Below are 21,108 nucleotides of genomic sequence, written 5' to 3' on the forward strand. Positions count from 1 at the left end.
CTCCTTATCAATATCAGGGAACAATAAAATCTGAAATGATCAACAATCGTTATTGTTAGGAGGATAAACTCGACAAGGGTTTGGCTGGGCTCTATCCTACGTTAGAAGTGCGTTTGATGTTTTAGTGAGTAAGTAAGATCTTTGTTGTTTTTAGAGAGGGGTTAGAAAACACCATGGGAAATATTTGCACCCTTTCTCTTTCTATACTTTTAAGAAAACGTCAAAGAGTTTCAGTTTTGTCTTCCACTTTGAATTCTTTCAGCAGTTTTTCATCAGATAAAAACATGCTTTACCTAAAGGACTTCTGGACCTGAAACAGAAATTAAGCTAAGTCATATTTTAAGACCTAACGTTTCCTTCAAAGCAGCAGCTCCAGATTCAGCAAAATTCTTTGTTCTTCTCTTTTCTCCTCCTAGTTCTGCTTTGGTTCAGTGTCTTGGGCGGGACTAGGACGGTTCCAGCACATCGGGCAAAGAATAGGCTGCAGGAGGGAATGACTCTGTCATTTCAACATTTGTTAGCAGCAGGAAGGACAGTTCTTGAAATCCACCACAGACTTTTCCACTATAGTAGGACAGTGTGAGGTGAAAGCTGCTCAGTTCTTTGGTTAAATCCATATCTTTCCATCAACAGGTTTCCTGAAGAGAGGACCAGACACTCAGGAATTCTCCCTCCTGCTTAGCTCCTCCTCATGTTTCTGAAAGTAACTCGAATTCTTAGTTTCTCAGACTGTCTGACTGTTAGGATTTTCATTTGAAATCCTGATCTCTTTAGTTACTAAAAGAACTAACTCATTTCCACAGGAGAGCGTGATGCCATGGGTGGGAAGTGTTCCGCAGAAGGATCCAGACAGTCTGCAGGATGGAGCTCAGGAGTTGTTAAACGTTGACCGATGTGAGACAGGGAGGACTTTTGTTTTTCTAACCAGATCTCCGTTTGCACAGGTTCTGGCTGCAAAACAGCGGCTTACACGTTGGATCTTCATCCTCAGCCTGTCCCACCGTGTGCACAGAGGAGCAGTTCTCTCACACATGAGAAGAAAGATCGATTTGTCTTTGAGGAAAACTGCTGGAAGCAACAATTGTGTGTTTTTGGCAGTAATCAAACCTGCAGACCTTCCATTCCTCACCCTCAGAAGACCATCATGAGCTGCCTTGACCTTCACAGAGAAGCAGAACTGCTCCTAAACTCTGTGATTGTGAAGCTGAGCTGGCAGCTGTGACCATGAAAGTGGGATGGAAGAGATTTCTGCAGGAATAAAATCCTGTTCTTTAACTGTACTTTAGATGCTCTTTGTGTTTGGTTGTAGAGAAGCTGCTGAAATGAGGAGCTAAGCTCAGCTCCACTGTTAATTCCCATAGAATCAAAGAAAAGTGAATACTAGACTCCTTCTTCTCTAGAAAATGCTTAAATGTTTGTGTTCTTCTAGCTTTCTGACTCCAAATACAAACTTGAATGTTTTTCAAAATTGAAATGTAAAAAAAGCAAGAAAGTCAATCTTTCAAACCAAAATCTGTACACTTCCAAGATATTTCAAAGTCAAGAGAAATCAAAAATGTATAAATAAAACAAAACTAATTTGAAATCCAAATATATCATAAACAAATTTGTTGGATCTATTTTTCCCTATTTTTTATATGCTTAAAATCAAAATCTGTGACAAAGCTTCAAAAGACAAGCCAGAGAAATACCAACAGTTTGGCAGCTCCCATCATCCTAAAGATGATGACACTTCTCATTTTCCAAAATTCCTGAAAATACTTGTCTCATTGATTATTACTTTCTGTAATAGGTGTCATTTTTCTGTTCCTAGTGAAGCAAACACAAAAAGCAATACTTAAAACAGGAAATAGGACAGGGGTTGAACTGATGCATGAATCATAACTCAGTCCGAGGTTTCAGTTCATTTTTTGTTGCTCTATTTTAAGAGTGGGATGAAAAAGATCAAGTGAGGTAGTTCAAGTGAAGACAGAATCAATGCATAGTAGATGAGTTCATGTCAGAGATTAACAAAAGTGGGGGTGGAATTTGAAAATAGTAAAGAAAGTAACTTTCAATCAGCTTTTTGGATTACATGGTAGTGCCAGGGTTGTACTGTATAATATTTATTAAACCAGAGACTGATTTGTTATTTTATCAAAGGATGAACAGGGAGATGTTTGAGTTTTTTTCCAGGGGTCTGTTGAAGCTAGACTAAGCTAGGCTACTCTTTCAGTTTGGATGATATTACACAGAGTAAGCACCACTCACCATAACCTTTCAAGTCTGTTCCAGCTTTTCCCTGATTTCTGGTATTTTTGTTGTTGGTATACTTTTTTTTCCTTATCCTGCCTGCATAAGTCATTTGCTGGGTTGTTCTTGTTGCATAGCCTACAATTTAGATCTTGACTTGTTTGGTGGATTTATTTGTCTGTCTGTCTGTAAAAAATAAATGTATATAAAAAATATATATAGCTACAATATATATACACGAAAGAGTAGTGTCATTGATGTACTGTGCTTGTGCTTTTTCATGTACAGTAAAGAAAAAGTCCAGACAGAAGCAAAATGCCGAAACCCGGGATCGAACCAGGGACCTTTAGATCTTCAGTCTAACGCTCTCCCAACTGAGCTATTTCGGCGCCGACGTGCTACGTCCGACAAAGTTCTTTCTTAAACACAGCGCCAATTACCACGATTACAGTGTATTGTTCTTTCTGCCACTTTTGAAATGGGTCTTTTCAAGAAAACGAAATTATCAGTGATACGACAAGTAAAGACAAGAAATTGAACCCTCATTATTATTATTATTTTTACATTTTAACCACAAGGTCAATAGTGATCCGTACACGTCACAGCCCTCAATGCTTTCACATGTCATATCTAAGAACGAAAACTGAAACCAAAGAAATCGTACGTTTCATTTTTAAGAGGACACGTTGACGGTAAGGTTAACTTGTTTGTGTCTGTAAAAAAGTTATATGCATTTAACTAATCTCGGAGAAAAACGTTTAACACCTTTGTGTTACCTTTCTCACACCATTTTCTTTTCAAAATAGCTTAATCTACGCGAGGAAGCAAGCGTATGGCTCACATTTGAGTAATAATAATAACAAAGCAAAAAATAAAAAGTAAGTCAACTTTTTTTCATATGAGAAGTCACTAAAGGAACGAACCAATAAAATTAATATTTTTGAGAAAATTAGATGGCACCGCCGGGGATCGAACTCGCAATCCGAGAATAAAATGCTAAGCTTTTAACAGCTTGTTTTACTGGTTCTGCTGGGAGTGGCGACTACCGTCATTTCAAAGACAAGAAAAAAGGGGTGGGGGGTGGGTCAAAGATTAAGGTGACTGCTTTTCTTTTCTTTAAATTAACCTGCAGGGTTTTTGTTAAAAGCGCAAGTCAAATGAACAGAAAATTGAAATGAAGCTGTTTGTGTTTCACAGCACTACCTGGGAGCTGCATCCACAGAGAAACATGTCACTGAAGTTCTCTGGCTGGGAGGTGGTTGATGATGGGGCTTCTTATCATGGCGTGCTGCTCGGGGCATCGCAGAGGCCTCAAAGCAGGGGAGTCTACAAGATGTTTCATGGGACCAGTGTTGCCAGTGCACGCCTCATCATTGCAAATGGTTTTCAGCCGTCGTCATCTGGGTTGCTCGGAAAGGGTGTGTACGTGAGCCGTGACAAGACTAAAGCATCAGCCTATCCAAGAAATGCTCCTTCCTCTGATCGTGTAGTCTTTGAATTAAGTGTCCGTGTTGGCCGCGTGAAGCGCATTGACAAGGACAATCATCCTTTGCAGTTAACATGGAGCTCCAATGGCTACGACACAGCTTGGATACCCCCCAAATGTGGCATGCTGTGTATCCCCAGTGGTCTAGAGGAGGATTGTGTGTTTGATCCAAAAAGAGTGAAGGTGGTGGGCATTGCATCCGCCCCAAATGCCACTATAGAGAAAGAACTTCAGCAACTTCTAGCAAAAGCATCTAAAACATCCAATCAAGGAGCAGGTGCTGTGACACCGTGCTCCATTTGTAAGAGAAAGACCCAGAAGGGCTCAGATCACATTATTCAGCAGTGCTGGAAGTGTGGTCAAAACATCTGTATTCTCATGGCCAAGCACTTTTGTCCTTAACTGCTAAAAGTGGCAACGAATGAAGTCTAATGATCATTTTAATCACAGTATTATTTGTTTTAACTTGTGTTTTGGATGGGATGTTGATTGGGTAAACACCTATGAATGACCAAATGGCAGGACAATCATGTGATAAATGAAGTTTGAAAGTATTTGTTTCTTGTCATTTATTATTTTACATTTGATGGTGCTGTCTAAATTAGTTATTCATTTTCTTATTGTCAGTGCAAAAATTGTATGAATGATTTGTTTAATTACAATGGTTTTGAGTTCGTCGTAACATAACATGTTTTTAATTTGTCTTTATTTCTGACATTTTGTCTTATTAAAATGCCATTCAGTGTAAATGTCTTTTGATTTAATCATCTGTTAAATTTCTGAAGGCCTTTGAGCTATTTGTCCGTCTTAATGTACAAAAGACCAAATGGGCTTTTGTTGGAAAATAAATATAGGCAGTGTGCAATAAAGTTTTTCAGTTGACTTTGCTTGGTATATTGATGACATGACTATTGCCTCAGATTTTTTATATTGAAATGTTTTTCAAATTACTTTTACATATAAATTAATGGTACTAGCAGTTGAATATATATATATATATATATATATATATATATATATATATATATATATATATATATATATAAAGAATTGGGGCTTATTGGCCCATGGATTCTATCCCTAGTCAACTCGTAATACTCCTGGTTCATAACAATTTTGATTTAAAAAATAGTCAGAAAAAAAACTGTTTTAATACTAATCTAAACTAGAAGCATGGCTACCTAGCTGTTGATCCTTAGTACTTTCAAATCCTATCAAATCCAAATTTTCAAAGTCTGCTGGAGTCCTCCCTGCATCTTTCTTTGTCAAATAGAGTTAATTAAATCCATCTTTTGACAGCCAATAATCTTCATTCAATTAATCTTTCAGTGACTAATCATATTAATCTACTCCATCTTAAGGGATCCAATTAAAATAGAGACAATTAAGGCGCATCTCTACCGCGCAACTTTACAGCGCATGCATTAACACGTTCCAGCATTACCGTCGCAAGGTAAGAAAAACATCAGAAGTTACTTTATAAATGTAGACTGTGTGACATTTGCTGTTTATTTGTTGTCATTTAATCCGATTATTATTGTAAATGAGACCAGTTTTATTACTACCTTGTATGAGCCGAATTGTTACCCGCTGTGGAGTAGCTACAGAACTGAGGGATCGATGGTGAAAATGAGAGTTCATCAGAGCAGTTTAAATTTAGAATTAAAAGCCCCTCTTGGACAATGAAGTGGAAAAAAATTGGCACGGTTTATTTGATGAACATATATTTATTCACATATTTAGTTAAAGTAAGCCCATTGACTGGAAGCTGTCACGAAAATCAAATGAAAAAAGGAAAACGTGATTGGCCCGTACGGGGATCGAACCCGCGACCTTGGCGTTATTAGCACCACGCTCTAACCAACTGAGCTAACCGGCCGTGTGACGTCCCACTCAGCTAGATCAAAACAACCATGTATAGACAGTCTTTCCTGATGTTCTTTGCGGATGTTCTATGCTAAGGGAGGGTAAAGGCAAAAGTGAAACTTGTAAGTAAGCAAAAGACCGGTTGCTTCCGCATACGGTAAGTCCTCTGAATATTAAGAAATATTATCCACCTTATAATGCATAAAGACGTTTTGTATTATTTCAATGTACTGATTTTAATGCTCAGGTGTTTCAATAAGCGTCTGTGTCACACGTTTTTCAATGTATACAAAGATAATAAAACCACAAACCATGGTTATGCCAACCAGCAAGCATGACGTTATAGATTAGCTCAAAGAATTAAAGGTATTTTGGTCTAATTTTGAATCACGATTGTTGATATGCTGTGGGAACATATAGACTAACAAAAATGATAATTTATGGCTTTAGAAATATATTTTAATTATTATGCTCACACTGGAACTTATAAATATGATGTATATGAATATAAATATACAATTGTGGAAAAATAGTGTAAACTTGTTTGGGTATCTGTTCATTTTGCTGAAATGTTTGCTCTTTAAATGAGTCATGGCTTTGATTTAAAACAAACACTTCCTTCCCAGTATGTGGAGTGTACTTTGTCTGGTTGATGACTGCTGGATAAATGTTTATTGTGAAAGCACATTGGGCTAACATTTCTGCTGCCCCATAGATTGTGAACCAAATGTTTCCTTTTTTTTTTTTTAAACCCAGTTCCTCAACATTGTTTTAAAGTTGTTTTCTTTGTTGTTTTAGAGTTCCAGGCCTGCACTGAAGCAACATGTCACTGCAATTCTTTGGTTGGGAAGTCACTTACGATGATCATTCTATTAGTGAGGAATTAAGGGCCAATCAGGAGCCCAAAAACGAGCGCGTCTACACCATGTACCATGGTACAACTGTAAACTTTGCACGCACCATAATTACCAACGGTTTTATACCATCAACGAAGGGAATGCTGGGGCCAGGAGTGTACGTCAGCCGCGATAAGAAAAAGGCAGAACGTTATCCTTTGAATGGGAACCCTGCAGACCGTGTGGTGCTGGAGTTGCAGGTGCGTGTCGGCCGGGTCAAGCGCATCGATAAGGACAACCATCCGATGCAATACACCTGGCATGCCCAAGGCTACGACACTGCTTGGGTTCCTCCCAACTGTGGCATGAAGGCTGTGCCCAGCGGTCTAGAGGAGGACTGCATCTTTGACCCGAAAAGGATAAAGGTGGTGGGCATCGCAATGGCCTCCAAATCCGCCAAGAAAGAACTTAAAAAGCTTGTTGGCAAATGTCCCAGTGGCGATGGCTCTGGTGTAGATGCATGCTCACTGTGCAATAGAAAGGAGGATCAGAGTTCTCCACATATCAAACAACAATGCTGGGGATGTGGGAAAAATATCTGCTGTCTGATGACAAAACATTTCTGTTCTGTTTCCAATTAAGAGCATGTGACGACCTGGAATGATTTAATGTGACAGAAGAGTAAAAGTGAGAATTATTGCAATTTGATATAATTGCTCATTTTAGAATCTAATCATTAGTGTTGAAATCAGGATGGAAAGTTTCTTTAGCAATTGTAATTTGTGTTTTGATATAAAACATGTAATATTTTTCATATTTTTGATAAAGGTGCACATAGAAATAAGTCTAAATTGATTTAAATCTGATTTATATGCCATGCATATAATCAAGCACCCTAATGTGGTCATGTATTTAAATAAGACAACCTATACACGAAGCAAAAAGCTTTTATTTTCACCTGAATGTATACAGACACATCATATGTTGAAATCTGATTTTTTTTTAACTGTAATGGAAAAAAAATATATCAAGTAAAGCCAATAAAGTACTATTTTTATATGTAATAACTGCGTCTTTACTATTAATGCTCAGGAGCAGATGAACAGCAATGTTACAACATTCAGGATGAAGAAGAGGTCAGTAATGAATGAAACCGCAGCAGCCTCTGGTCGCCTTTTTGTTTGGCATGTTGCAAAAGTACCTGCATAAGAAAAGACAACACACGTGTTCACTGTTAAACCAGAGATTTCAGCTTGCCCATGTAAAAGTTCATAATCCCTTACACAAAATACATTTTCAGAGGTGAACGCCCTACTCACATCAATGAGTTCCTGGTCGTTTTTGGCATGCAACTGTCGAAGGAGGTACCAACTAGCCACTTGTGCCACTGTCACTGGGAAGTCTTGAGATGTGGTATAGACCAGACGCTCCAGCAACCGTCTTGTTTCCCTGCAGACAGAACATCAGGGTGGATCCAGTGGACGATGAAACACAGTCTAGACCAGGGGTCTTAGATTCCAGGCATCCTGCTGGGTTTTAAGAAATACGGCCTCATCTGATGCCGATTACCAGGATCAGGTGTGTTTAGCCAATAGGGAGCTTCAATGGGAAGTTAGTTGGAAAACTTATGGGATATTGGCCATCAAAGCCCAGAATTTGAGACCTGTGGTGATTGGTTTTATTTTTTGCAATACAGATGCCTCCATGTTGGAGCCAGATGACAGAAGATAGCTCTTTATTTATCAATAGAAGTCTATGGGATCTTGGCTTCTTGAAGGCGGATACTTCCTATTTGGCGTGTGAGGGGGGAGGGGCTATTCAGTCCAGTTCTCTTAAACAGTCAAATGTTTGTACTGAAACTAATTTCTCTATTGGGCAACTTCTCCTTGTGAGATTAATACAATTCTATTCTAAAACATGTAGATGAACTGAGCCTAGAGGGATGGAGTTCCCCACCCCTGGTACTAGGAGATAAAGTCTTCTCCATTATGACACACAGTGAAGCTCTAGAAATGCGCTGACCTTGAAGTCATCTTGGTCACAAACTGGAGCAGGGCCTGGAAAAGGTGGGCCACAGGGAAGGACCCCAGTTTCAGAACCTCCGTGGTGGCTTCCATCACCAGGTCTTTCCAGTCATTTCCTGGGATACCCACCTTAAAAAGCAAATCGGAACCAAACAGGTCATGCGCATTGTCCAGTGTACAATCTTTAAGAAGTTTTATCATACGGCGTTACAGCCACAGACAAAAAAAAAAGTGTTCAACAGAGACAGATTTAAAAAAAGATTTCATGCCCTGAGAGAAAAAGAGACGATAATTTTTATGGATTTTTTTTGTACTTTGCATTGCCTGCTGATCCTTTGATTCACAGCTGGATATTCACTCATCTTTCATCTTTTATACTTTGCCTCTTTTCATTTGACAGAGATCCATAAAAGCCTCTGGCTAAACATGAGTGCATCTGAAAATTATTCTACCATTTTTTTACAGCACAACTTTGAGTTAAAATAAAAATTGTTCTCGTTTTTTTCTTTTTTAAAGAAGTAATCAAAAGAACTTACCATACAGGGTCCTAGAGCTAGCAGAGCTAATCTGAGCAGACTGGCTACCTGGTAGCTGTGCACACCGAGCTGTGAAGCAAGCTGTAGGCTCTGCCTGTAAGCCATCACGGCCTGAACCAGCAGCCCCTGACTTCGATACACATCAGCCAACCACTGAGAGAGACACAGAACAGCAGATGAATAGTTCAATTACACGAGGAACATGTAAATAGCTGGAAGACTCAGAGAGGAATTTTAGAAGAGAAAGTATATAAGAAGAAGAAAACTATTGTAAAAAGGAGTTAGTAGAAAAAAATAAATTTTAAGTATAATATCTTTATTTTTATCATATTAAACTATCTCATCTTCAGTATAATCACATGCAATGAAACTAAACTTCATTTCTACCAAAAATAAAGAGTTTTGTATTTATTCTTTGGAGTAGAGCAGAAGGATTTAAAGGTGAAATCACATCTACTCACGTGCCATGCTCCAAGGTTAGTGGGGTTCAATATAACAGCTTTGTTAAGCTCCTCCAGCACAACCTCTGGAAGCACAGGCTCAGGACCGGACAAAAGCAGCCGCTGACACTGCACCTGTCTGAGGGACAGCATCACTGCTGGGTGTTCAGGGGACACGCTCAGAACCTGGAGCACACAAAACAGGAGGACATTAAAGGGCATGTTTAATCTTCTAGCACTAAAATAATGACTTAGAAAAGCATGCATGTTAATGTTCCACCTGTGTACAGAGAGCCTCTGCTTGATCCAGCTGGCCCGCCATCATGAGGCCTGTCACAGCCTGTTGTAGTACCCAGCCTTCCAAAGACTGAGCTAAGGGGCGCTCAATCTCCTCCACATTTTGCACTAGAAAAGGACATGTGTCAGCCTTGTGCACACAGGCAAAGACGTAAAAATACACTTGTCAACGTACCTTTCATAGAAACCACTGACATGAGAGTGTGTTCCAGTGACTGTCTGCAAGGGGCAGAACCAGAAAGATAACAGGAGGTATTTTCTGTGTGACATGCAGCCATTAATGCTGCCCAGGCTGCTGGATCATCTGAAGAAAAGAGAGGAATGTAGAGATAAAGAGATATACAGACGTTCTTGCAAAAATACCTTTAAAATTTCCTTTTAAATATTAGGAAACATTGTTCCTAAACATCACATTCTTACTGAAAATCTAATACGTTTTTCATCGACATTTAATTTCAAATATGAAGTAAATAAAGTTACCATCAGGTGTGTTTGTTTACCTGGACAGAGCAGCACAGCTCTCTGTATGGTCTTCAGTGCATTCTTAAGCTTTTCCTCTCCAGAGTGTTTTCCACTAGCCAGCTGGTTCAGTCCACTGAACAACAGCGCCCTCTGCAGTCAAACAAGAAAAAAGTCAGTTCTACCCATCAGAAGCATTGGAAAGCTTTACCTGGAGATGTATCCACAATTTATATGTATTTAATTAAGCAGAGTTATATTTATGTAAAAAACAAGAAATTACAAATACATTGTAGAGAACAGATGATAGAAATAAATAATTGATTTGACAACAAGTTGGACTTTTACCTTTCCTTGAGTCATACTAGCAAGACAGGCAACATACCCAGCAACAGCCCCACCCTACAAAAAAAAATAAAAAATAGAAAAAGAACTGATAAAACAGCTAAAGTAAGCGTAATCACTAAAATAGCTCTTGTGGGACTGAAATTGGTCAATTTTTGCTTCAACTCACTTACATTTGCCTTTCTAGGGTAGAACTGTGGTACCACTCTGGACAGGAGGGCCCACAAAGACGAGTTTCCTGGATTTCTGTAGTTTGATATGAAGAGAAAAGAAAAAAATATCAAACATTTCCCTAAAAATACATTTTTAGGAACCCGAGGCTGAGATGACAGAAACATTAAAACATCATCTGAGCAGCATCTGCATCCAGAGGGACAGATGAGTTAGTTTATATACACATAAAAGATAGTTGGAAAAATTTGGCCTTCAACAAAATGCATTTTTTGTGATGCAGAATTGTTATTTTTTTTTCTTTTGCATTGAAATCTAATGATTATTGAAATCCTACAAACATCATACCTGTGTACAGCTCTGGAGGCCTCTCTTTGCACTGCAATGTAATTGCCCTGCAGGGCTAGCAGGCTGCAGGTGAGCAGACACTGCTGCTCCACAACACTTCCGGAGGTGGAATCCTGTTTCAGCAGCTCCGTCAGGGCAGCAGCAGCTAGCGTAGCATCACTGTGGACCAGTCCCAGGGCGCACAAGCACAGCAAAGACTCCGAGATTGGCTCCTTCAACATTGAGCTGGGATCACAAGGGTCACATACATTTATATTTATTTAGCTAGCTAAAACTACGATTTAAAAAAAAAAAAAATTGCAAAAACGTTTTACATGCAATCGTTAGCTTCTGTAATATACTTGTATTAGGAAGATGTCCAGCTTTAAATACACATTTTCTAAAAATTTCAGGACCAAATTATCTTGGACACAAATGGACACAAAAAATCAAATATTTTAAAGCAGGGGTGAGCAAACTACGGCCCGGAGGCCATATGCAGCCCATTAAACGATTTAATTGGGCCCGCCTAACTGGAAAAAATGATTTTGATTACCCTTATTCATGTTTCATATTCCATGTAATTCAGGTGTCTACCCATAGATGGCGCACTACAAATAAATTAACTTTTGTTCAAGCACAGAAAGTTATTCTGAATTCATGTAGTGTTTAAAGGTTTGCTGTTTTTCTGATATTCATTTGTGATTTCCAGTCGGACATTCATTTTTCTGACTATTCCAACACAACATGAACGGAGCATTTCCCTGAAATTCAGTTTTTCCCTGAAGAACATCAACCCATTGGTGAAGATGGCACCAAAATAAGAATAAAACCACAGTTTTGAAATAAAAAATTCTGTTTTAAAGTCATTTTCAATCAAGATTCAAGTATGTTTTCAACCAGATATTGTGTAAATTCTTTCTTTTGTAAGGAGAATTACCAAAACACGCCAGAAATCTGCACCTGGTCTGGTCCTTCTGTCAAACGTTAAACATTTTTTTGGCCCACGAGTAAGACAGTTTTCCCTTCCTTGTTCTAAAGTTTAAAAAAAAAAAAAAACTACTTTTCCCTTCTGGGACAACCAAATGACTTTCAGTGGCTATGGAAAAAGCAGCAAGAAAGTTCATGGTAAAGTCTTAGTGAGAAGAAAATGTTATTTTTTATATAAATTTAAAAAAATTGCTAATTTTAGTTTTGGATAGGTTATACATTCAGGCACTTAAATGTAACAGGACGAGAAAAAAACATTTAAAAATTGAGTAAATTAAAAAATATCAATAACTGGGCTTCATGTAGTAAACAAGGACTAAAATCATTGCAGTGTTTAGTTTTACCATTTGAACAGCAGAGTCTTGGCTGAGTCCAGGTTGCCCTGCCGGTGCTGCAGTAAAGCTAGAGCTGTCAGTATGTAAGCCTTCTCTTTCTCATTGGAAGCCACAGCCAAAGCACGCTCATATGCTGTAAGATACACATTTGTTCATTCACTCTGCTCTCTAATCATCAAACAAACCATCTGTTTTAGTGTTATGCCCCACTCCTTACTTGTGACGCTTTCCTGGAAGAGTCCCGACCTGCAGTAGGCCAAAGCAAGCCCAACCAGGTCGCTGAGATCCTCCAGTGGAGTGGAATTATACGCACGCACTGCTTCCTCCAATCGACCTAAGTTGCTGCAGGAGATAAAGTGAATCATAGGAATTCTGGTCATGTAACGAATTTATTTAGAGGTGGCTCATGTGCATCATAATGATAAAGTCATTACCACAAAGCACGGCCGTAATTGCCCAGAGAAAAAGCCAGTTCCTCTGAGGACAATGTGGACTGAAGCAATTCAGCCGCTCTGCGAGAAGAATTTAGATTAAAAAAGGGCAGTTCCTGAGCAATTCAATCGGCTCTCTGTTTGTTTTATACCTCTGATAAGCCTGTAAGGCCTGCCTGTTCAGATGCAGATGCTCATTAAGGTACCCCAGCATAATAAAAGCGTCAGGGTCAGACTGGATTCTCTCTGCAAAGGAAAATAACACGACATGACACAATATCTCAACGTATCAGTGAAGCAAGGACAGCGTGCTCTTGTGTGAACATCAGCGCATTATCACAACGTACCTGTGTACTTGCTGAGAGCCACCTGAGCTGCAGAGATGGCATTCATTTGCACAATATTGTAGCGGTACAGCTCTGTGTTCCTATTGCTCTTATCCAGCATGGTGGAGCACACCCAGTAGGCATAACCCTTCACTCCCTCCGTCTGTCAGAAAGATATGAAAAATGATGGAGACACAGGCAGGACAGGCAAGCGATGCTGAACATCAAGACGTTCTGTAGGATTTTTCTTAGTAGCAGCAAAAAGCTGACAATCCTCCTCAACCATGAAAAGCTTTTACAGCAGGAATGCTTTTGGGATGTCACCCACATGACTGCTGAGTTCAGTGGTGTGCCTGAAAAGATCCATGGTGTCGTAGCTTCCCACTCCTTCTGCTATTAGCGCCTAGTAGAAGCCCCCAAAAAGATCCATGATTAGTATTTATTAAAAAAATGTAAACACACAACCCTTTACTGATGTCATTAGCACAAATACATACACTGACTAAAAGAGAAATACATTACAGTTGTGTTGTGGAGTACCTGTCCAATCCAGCAGTTGACATATAGTGGCTCTAAGGACTGAGCGATCTTAAAGGCTTCGTGTGCAAGCTACAACAACAACAACAAAAAAAGTACACTTAAAATGTCAACCAGCTTTAATGAAATCCAAAGAACACATCCAGGTGGGTCACAACAACGCACCTCTATGTTTTCCCTCTTCAAATAAAGAGCGCCAAGGTTCGTCCAAGCAACAACATTCTGCATAAAGACATTATGAAGTCACATAAAATGGTCTAGATTCAAGGAAAAATTCGACTCTAAACGTACATTTGGTTCCACTTGGATGGACTTGATGAAACAATGCTGAGCCAAAGCAAAATTCTCCAGTCCTGAAATGAAAGGAGAATGAAAATTAATGGAGTTATTTGTTTTAAGAGCAGAATAAAAGAAATGTCTTAATCGTTCCTTTACAAACATGGAAATACCTTTGTTCACTGAAATCACTCCCAGTGCATTCCAGTAGCTATGGTTTCCACTGTCCATCATGATTGACTTTTTCAAACACTAAAGAAAAAAGGAAATATTTAAAAAAATTTTGTTTTTTTTGGTTTTTTAGACTACTACATAGCAGAGTTGTACTTACCTGCTGGGCTTTCTCCAAGTCCTGAGATGGAGAGTTCTGGTTTTGCTCTGCGAGAGCAAATTGGCAAACAGCCTGACGGTAATAGTTGAGTCCAAGATCGTACCAAAGGCTGGGAGCTTCAGGCATTAGCTTTAAAGCACGAGCGTAACACCTGAAACAAAATCCCACTAAATTAAACGGAATCATGAACTTTACATTAGTGCAACAGCATCAGTAGTGGTGCCGGTGGACCTACCTCTCACCAACTTTAAGCATCTGAACCTGGTTTAGCCTGTTAGCCTGTGAGCTGGAGTCTAAACCTGCTAGAGAGTTTGGCACCAAAACTTGGGCTCGGTTTGGAGAAACAACGCTGACTGCAGTAGAAGCATCGCCCAGTAACTTCCACAAGCAAGACAGATCTGGCCGCAGTTGGACAGCCCTAAAGAGAAGACATAAAGAAAGGTCTATAAAAAATCATTTTCCTTGAGGTGCAACTTTAGTAAATGTCGTGCAATTACCTGAAGAGGTTTTGAATGGCTTTCTCGATGAGGTCGATGGCTCCACCATCTCTGCAGTCTTCCATTAAGGTTTTTGCAAGAGACAGCTGGCACTCACCAAGGCCTAAATATGGGTTAGACAAATCTATTTTAACATGCAGCCTTGTGAAAATATGAGAATGCACCAGAACACGTGAGATTCATAAAGCTACCTTTTAGAGCTGGAACATAGTCCTGCTTGGTTGTGATTTGCAAATACTCTGCAGCAGCCTCCTTAAACTTCCCCAGAGTCTGTTTGATCGCAGCTGCCTGGTAGACACTGTAGATGGAGGACGGCTGCAGCTGATGAGCTCGGCTGAAGGCCTTGAGAGCTGCCGTGAAGCTCCGCCTCTTCAAATATGCCTCACCTAAACACTCCCAGCAGACCCAGTCTTCAGGGTCTGCTCTTAAAGCTGCCTGCAAACTACACACATGAAGGATAATTATTACATTTGTGCTCTTCTGTTAAGAAATCTAAAATAAAAACATTTTTTTTAAATTCTTACTCAGCTATAGCTTGCTGATGCTGTTCCACTTTCAGGTAGTACAGGCCCCGCCTCATCCAGGCCCATTTAGCTGAACCTGGAGTGGCTTTCTCAGTCACAGACTGAAGAATCCTTAAGGCAGTGTCCTGTGGATTCATGGGAAATTAAAAAAGAGGGAAGCAGACAATAAATTACAGTTAGGAGATGATATTGTTTTCGCTTTACCCCAAAGGGCTTCTCACCATGTCTCCTTGCTCAATACTGAGGTCCACTGAAGCAGCTCCTGACTCGTTATCATCACTGTTTAACTCAAAGGCCTTCTTATAGCAGCCCTGAGCACGGCCGCGGTCATCGGCCACCTCCCGGTAGTAATGGCCAAGGTAGCGAAAGGCACAGCCCAGGTGCGGGTCTAATTTTGCAGCCTATAATGGACAAAATCAGATCAATATAACAATCAGGTCGAAACATAACAGTATTGTAATGTTTGTCTCTTGAAGTTCAAATGACTTTGTGAAAACCTTTAAAAAGTGAGTGTGGGCTTTGCTTCTGTCTTTGCGAGTCTCTGGCCCCATTTCCCAGTAGAGTTTTCCAAGCAGGAAATAATATTCTCCAGTGTTTGGAGTTTGGCTCACAGCCTTTAGCAAACTACAAAAAAAGCAAGAAAAAAAATTAAGAATGTCACAAGAATTACATACGCTCATTGATATGCTTCTGAATAGATGTTAGTACCTTTCCTCTGCCAGCTGCTGCTGACCCTCAGCTACGTATACAAGAGCTCTCAGAGCTAATCCCTGAGCCAGGTCTGGATTGGAATCCAGCAGCTCCGATGATACCTACCAAAAGAATCAATTCATTCAAACCACTCTTTTAGTATTACTACTACACAAACCAAGTCAGGATTGCAGGATTTGAACATTTAGGTTACTTAGGAACAGTTTTTGTTAACATTTTTTGTGATTAGCACATATTAGGTATAGATTTAAGTTTAAGTCAACCTGGAGGGCTCTGTCAATCTTTCCTTTGGTGAGGTATGCACGTCCTTTATGGGCTAACATTGTCGGATCCCTTTCAGCCTCCGGAATCTAAAGCAAAAAACATCAAAATTCTTTTTTTTTTGTTTTTAAAAAGGTAAACCAACATTATTACAGTAATATATATATATATATATATATATTTTAAAACTTTAAAACAGAACTTCGAAATCATGCTATTTAAATTGTTTCCAAGAATTTTAGTACTAGCACAGTCTTTTACTTACCTTTTAATGCCTCAATTCACAGTTTGTTTAAATAAAGTTTAATTGAAAGAACAGAAAATATATGTGTTTATTAGGATGTATTGAAATTGTCTTAGGTCAGACTGCTTTTATATTCAAAAGAAAGAGAGAAGAGGAAGTACCAGAAAATGCATCTATTTATTTACACGGTAATAGCTATTGAGACAAAATCATTTTCTCAGTGATATCTGTGTGGGCTTTTTTTTTGGTTATATAAAGCAATTTCCCAGCTTTAGCTTGAGATGAAACATGATCAAAAAACTTTTAAGCAAAGGTTTTATTAATTAATTCAGAATCTGTGGCACTCGTTTAAACGTTTAAATGTTTATGGTCTATCAGTTAAATACTGTAACTGGAATTTAACAGCAAAAAAATCAAGACTGCAGTGCAAAAGGGGCATTTATCAAAACAACCTTACCTTTAAAAATGTGTCTAAAGCCTCATCTGCTGCACTGTCTTCTCCACTTCTCACTAGAGCTTCCAGCTTCAGACTGAGAAGTTTGCTGCTCAGTTTTTCGTCCTCACAAGCATCTGCTTTCAGACCTGATGGGATGAAATGTTTGAAAGAAATTTGGCACAAATGAGTAAACCAGAATTCCAAAAGAAGTGGAGTTAATGCATATAAAGTCAAAAACATTCTGGCCCAATGATGACCTATTTTACACGCAGCAAAATTAGGACAAACCCTGGGAGCATGACACGGCACAATCAGAGTATCTGTGGGTTTTCAGCTGAGCCTCAGCCAGGCCACACCATCCGGTTGATAAGCTCATTTGGTTTAGACCTAAAAGAGACAGCATGGTTATCAAACTAATTACTGATCATAGAAAGAGAGATATTTTAGAATACATATTTCATATAAAAACTAACCTTTTGATAGATCATTTATGGCGTCGTTGTACCTTCCCTCTTGGAGTGCTTTAGTCCCCAGACCCAAGTGACTTAAGCCGCTGTTAGGGGCCAAATCCTGGAGCCTTGAGAAACAACTGACTGCATTGTCATCCATATTGCCTGAAAACAAAAAGATAACATTTAATGAGACAAACTGAGTCGCTAAACAGTTTTCGTCAAAAAATGAGCTCAAATAATGTGCCTTTTTTAATGTATTAAGAACTAAATACCCGCAAATTCTATCTAGGTTTTTGTTGTAAAAAAGGTGAAAAAGAAAAAAAACTATTTAGGCAAATCCGCAAAGCTAACATCTCTGCTGTTCTGACCATAAAATCACTGCAAAGATTTTCCTGATTGAGGCCGGAGATTCTACCACAATTGACATTCAGTTTAGAAAATTAAATGTTGAGTGGAAATGTAGAAAAACGAAGAAAAGCCTGATTGACTCACAAATATTTGCTTTGTTCCAAGTCAAAACTGCCCCAGAGGAAGCCTTATTTTGAAGGATGCAAACAATATTGAAAATTATTACAGCTCAAATGACCTTTAAAGGCTTTTTTCCACAGCAAAATATATTCAATTAAGCTAAAAGTAAATTTTCCTTTTCTTATGGCAAGTTCTTTGACTTGAAAGACCCACTCTAAAGAAAATCATTTTTGGTGTTTTAACATGTTCTTGTAGTGTTTTTTTTTCATGATGAAGGACAAAATAAAAGAATTTAAGATTAAAACTGAATTTCTGACTATTTCTTGCAGACTCAGTAAATGCCATGGGTGGGCCAAAGTCTCCCTGCTCCACTTTAAGTCTAAATCCGCCACTTGAAGAAAAATAAGATAATGTACGTCTTCATTTTCCTCATTTGAGCTGCTATGGAGCTCAAAACTGTACGGTTAGATAGCTCCGATATTGCTAGTCATTTTTTTTTTTTTTTTTTTTGCTATGCTAATGTTAGCTTAAAGCTGTGAGGATCTGCAATGGGGGAGAATGTAAAGAAAGGTAAGGTGGGATATCAATGTAGGCTAGCTTCTGTACCATCAAACCCACCCACAAATCAGAGGTGAATTTCTAATCAGCTACTGCTCTGCAGAAACTAAGTCCCAGAAAGCGACACGTGATTTTTTTTTTTTTTTATTATGGCAAAAACTGCATAATGATAATTATATATAAGAAAAAAAGCACTTGGCAAGATTTACCAATGGATCCAAAGATGATTGGATTGGGTCTTTAAGTCTCAACATTAGTAAGAACGCTCCACTACATTTCAAAAGAACAGTTTTCTACCTGTTTTGAGGTAGTGACCGCAAAGGACCTCAAGGGCATAGCTGTGGATGGGATACAGTGACAGCACCGACTCACACGCTTCTTTTATTTTGGCTTCTTCACATGGCAGCTACAACAGGAGATTCAGAAAAACATTTTTTTTTTAAAACACCAACACCTTTCTAAAGCTCCTTCAGTGATTTATTATATTTCATAAGAAGGAATGACTCACCTTGGAAAGAAACTTAAGATAATCAGCTGAGATCTTCCTGTGTTCCTCTCCTGGCACAGGTTCAACCAGAGTCATGGCTTTCTCAAAGGCTGCAATTAACTAACCCCAACAAACTAAATGTTAAATATTTGCATCAATGAAAAAGGAAGGGGGCTGGTAATATGCATCATCAGCTATACTCTGTTTAGGTCAAAATTATGCAGTTTTATGCAGAATCCAATGTTAAGTTTAGAGTCCTCTTACATGCTGTTGAGTTTCATTGTCCTGCTCTGTCTCATTAGGACTTTCAGAGAGGATATGGATCATCTCTTTCAACAGCTTCACCAGGTCGCTCTTCTCCACTCCTTCTTCCTCCTTTAGCTGAATTAGCTGCTGCCAAACCTTTGCCAACTGTTTTTAAACACAAGCATGGACTAATTTAAAACTATTACTTTTATACCACTTGTATTCATCTTTTTAAAAAGGTACATACCTTTAATTGTTCTCCGTCAGACTGATAAATATCGGACAGCTTTTTAATGACATCATAACATTTGTTTTTATCTGAACTGTAAATAAAGGGACAAAAGAAAATTAAAACACCAACCCAAAAACTGCAAACGATAAAAATAGAATAAAGAATTATTTGTGCTGGTTTTTGAGATTGTACACTGCTCAAACAAAATAATGGGAACACCAAAACAACTCAAAGTTACTCTAAGTTTGCCACACTTCTATGTAATTAATCAAACTGTCCAATTAAGACTGACTAAATTCACGTGTTTTTGTGCAAATGGAATAAACGCCAGGTAGGAATAAAAGATGATCAGTAAGACACATCTAATAAAGAAGTGGCAACCAGACAACTTTTCGGTCCTTTTGTTCTCTGGCTAATGTTTTGGTGAGTTTTGAATGCCAACCATGTTGTCACACTAGTGGTACCACGAGACGGCATCTACAACCCACACAAGTGGCCCAGGTAGTGCAACTCTTCCAGGACGTCACATCAAAGTTGGATCAGCCTGTAGTTTGTTTTTCCACTTTAATTTACAGCATGATTCTACATCCAGACCTCCATAAGCTAATACATTTAATTTCCATTAATAATGTTTGTGTGGTTGTGTTGTCAGCACATGCAAAAGTGTAAAGAATAAAGCATTTAAAAAGAATATTTCATGTGGATGTGTTTCCCCTTTATTTTTTTGAACAGTGTATATTCAGAAATATGCTCCAGACTTACCTTGAATACAGTTCTACAAGCTTCTGGTACACGTTAGGCAGCTCCACTTTGAAATCCCACTGATCTGTCTTTTCATAAAGGTTTGCTAAGCCCTATAAATGCAATGATAGAAAAACAAAAACATTTATCTATAGATACAGGTTTTACAGTCAAAGCATAAAATGCCAACCAGAGATCATCTGAATGACTGGATCATATCATGGTTCACTGGTTCTGCTCACCTGCCAGGCCAGCAGCTGCTCTGGATCCAGTTCTATAGCTTTCTTATAAGCAGTCAGGGACTGATCCGTTTGCTCCAGCTCACAGGCTGCCAGGCCGATGAAAACCCACGCATTGTAATTATTCTTTTCGAGTTTCAAAACAGTCTAAAAATAATTAGAGAGAAAATTCAGCTTTAAAACATCCTGATGAGTACAGGAAAGGTGAGGAATAACACAACTAACTTAGAACGCTATTTACCTTGCAATGCTTTAAGGCCTCTTTGAATTCTTTGTTTTTTATGGCGTCTCTGGCACTTTTCAGTGCAGCTTTCACTTCTTTGCTCGACATCTGTAAGAAACAAAACACTCAGCACTGATAGCTTGTTTTTGCTAACATCGTATTAGCTTTGTGGTCAAGAACGTCCAACAGGACGATACAAAATGATTTAAACAATTTCATATATTTAAATGTTTCTAATTTCATGCTTACAAAAATAAATATCTTACTTCATAGATGATAGAAGACTTTAGGGTTAGCCAGAGGACTTACTATGTAGCATTAGATGCTAACAGAGTAGCTCATTTGAAAAGCAAAGTGGTTGCTAATTTCTAAACTATTTTAGCTAAAGATTTTTGTTAAATTGATAAACTACTTAAGGAACTTTTGACAATTGACTGTAAAAAGTTTCCACCTCCTATTTACTTTGAACACTTGAACGGTGTCACCACAATAACACGGAAGTGAAAGAGGAAACGCAGAGCCAGCTAATTTTTCTTCAAAATAA

General features: G+C 38.7%; 2 protein-coding genes, 1 long non-coding RNA gene and 2 other non-coding genes across 5 annotated transcripts; 2 read left to right on the forward strand and 3 right to left on the reverse strand.

Annotated features, from left to right (window-relative positions):
- The first annotated feature begins 7 nt into the window (after positions 1-7).
- On the forward strand, positions 8-2,466 carry LOC118599179. The gene is made up of 2 exons (XR_004948476.1): positions 8-703; positions 804-2,466. It is a non-coding gene; the product is annotated as an uncharacterized LOC118599179 (long non-coding RNA).
- Positions 2,467-2,548: 82 nt separating this feature from the next.
- trnaf-gaa lies at positions 2,549-2,621 on the reverse strand. The gene has a single exon. It is a non-coding gene; the product is annotated as a tRNA-Phe (tRNA).
- A 588-nt stretch (positions 2,622-3,209) lies between these two features.
- Positions 3,210-7,484, forward strand: LOC112148065. Its single transcript, XM_036213469.1, has 3 exons — positions 3,210-4,112; positions 5,681-5,741; positions 6,401-7,484. The coding sequence occupies exons 1-3, from the start codon at positions 3,407-3,409 to the stop codon at positions 7,059-7,061; spliced, it is 1,428 nt and encodes a 475-aa protein (XP_036069362.1). The 5' UTR covers positions 3,210-3,406; the 3' UTR covers positions 7,062-7,484.
- trnai-aau lies at positions 5,524-5,597 on the reverse strand. Its single transcript has one exon. It is a non-coding gene; the product is annotated as a tRNA-Ile (tRNA).
- On the reverse strand, positions 7,352-21,088 carry ttc37 (tetratricopeptide repeat domain 37). Its single transcript, XM_024275588.2, has 41 exons — positions 20,831-21,088; positions 20,583-20,672; positions 20,345-20,488; positions 20,124-20,215; positions 19,377-19,452; positions 19,148-19,294; positions 18,905-19,003; positions 18,694-18,802; positions 17,392-17,532; positions 17,207-17,305; positions 16,940-17,064; positions 16,241-16,327; positions 15,975-16,078; positions 15,764-15,890; positions 15,488-15,667; positions 15,267-15,391; positions 14,934-15,184; positions 14,743-14,845; positions 14,481-14,663; positions 14,246-14,396; positions 14,088-14,166; positions 13,930-13,991; positions 13,804-13,860; positions 13,642-13,710; positions 13,430-13,504; positions 13,123-13,264; positions 12,928-13,021; positions 12,779-12,856; positions 12,562-12,686; positions 12,354-12,477; positions 11,041-11,265; positions 10,695-10,767; positions 10,525-10,578; positions 10,218-10,329; positions 9,893-10,021; positions 9,701-9,825; positions 9,442-9,606; positions 8,981-9,133; positions 8,443-8,573; positions 7,740-7,869; positions 7,352-7,621 (listed from the first exon to the last, which is right to left on the reverse strand). Exons 2-41 carry the CDS (start codon positions 20,670-20,672, stop codon positions 7,541-7,543), a joined length of 4,716 nt encoding a protein of 1,571 aa, XP_024131356.1. The 5' UTR covers positions 20,831-21,088; the 3' UTR covers positions 7,352-7,540.
- Between the last annotated feature and the right edge of the window lie 20 nt (positions 21,089-21,108).

Source organism: Oryzias melastigma, linkage group LG9, assembly GCF_002922805.2.
Source record: "Oryzias melastigma strain HK-1 linkage group LG9, ASM292280v2, whole genome shotgun sequence".
In the NCBI taxonomy this organism is placed as follows: Eukaryota; Metazoa; Chordata; class Actinopteri; order Beloniformes; family Adrianichthyidae; genus Oryzias; species Oryzias melastigma.

Bases quoted from the DNA above. Each gene is read 5' to 3' on its own strand.
- ttc37 (XM_024275588.2), bottom strand. From the start codon at position 20,672: ATGTCGAGCAAAGAAGTGAAAGCTGCACTGAAAAGTGCCAGAGACGCC. The intron at 15,392-15,487 runs GTGAGAAGCCCT...ATGAATCCACAG, and splicing joins GTATTGAGCAAGGAGACATG to GACACTGCCTTAAGGATTCT. The intron at 13,265-13,429 runs GTGGGTGACATC...TCTTTCTGACAG, and splicing joins CCACTGAACTCAGCAGTCAT to ACGGAGGGAGTGAAGGGTTA.
- LOC112148065 (XM_036213469.1), top strand. From the start codon at position 3,407: ATGAAGCTGTTTGTGTTTCACAGCACTACCTGGGAGCTGCATCCACAG. The intron at 4,113-5,680 runs GTCCTTAACTGC...TTCTATGCTAAG, and splicing joins TCTCATGGCCAAGCACTTTT to GGAGGGTAAAGGCAAAAGTG. The intron at 5,742-6,400 runs GTAAGTCCTCTG...AGGCCTGCACTG, and splicing joins ACCGGTTGCTTCCGCATACG to AAGCAACATGTCACTGCAAT.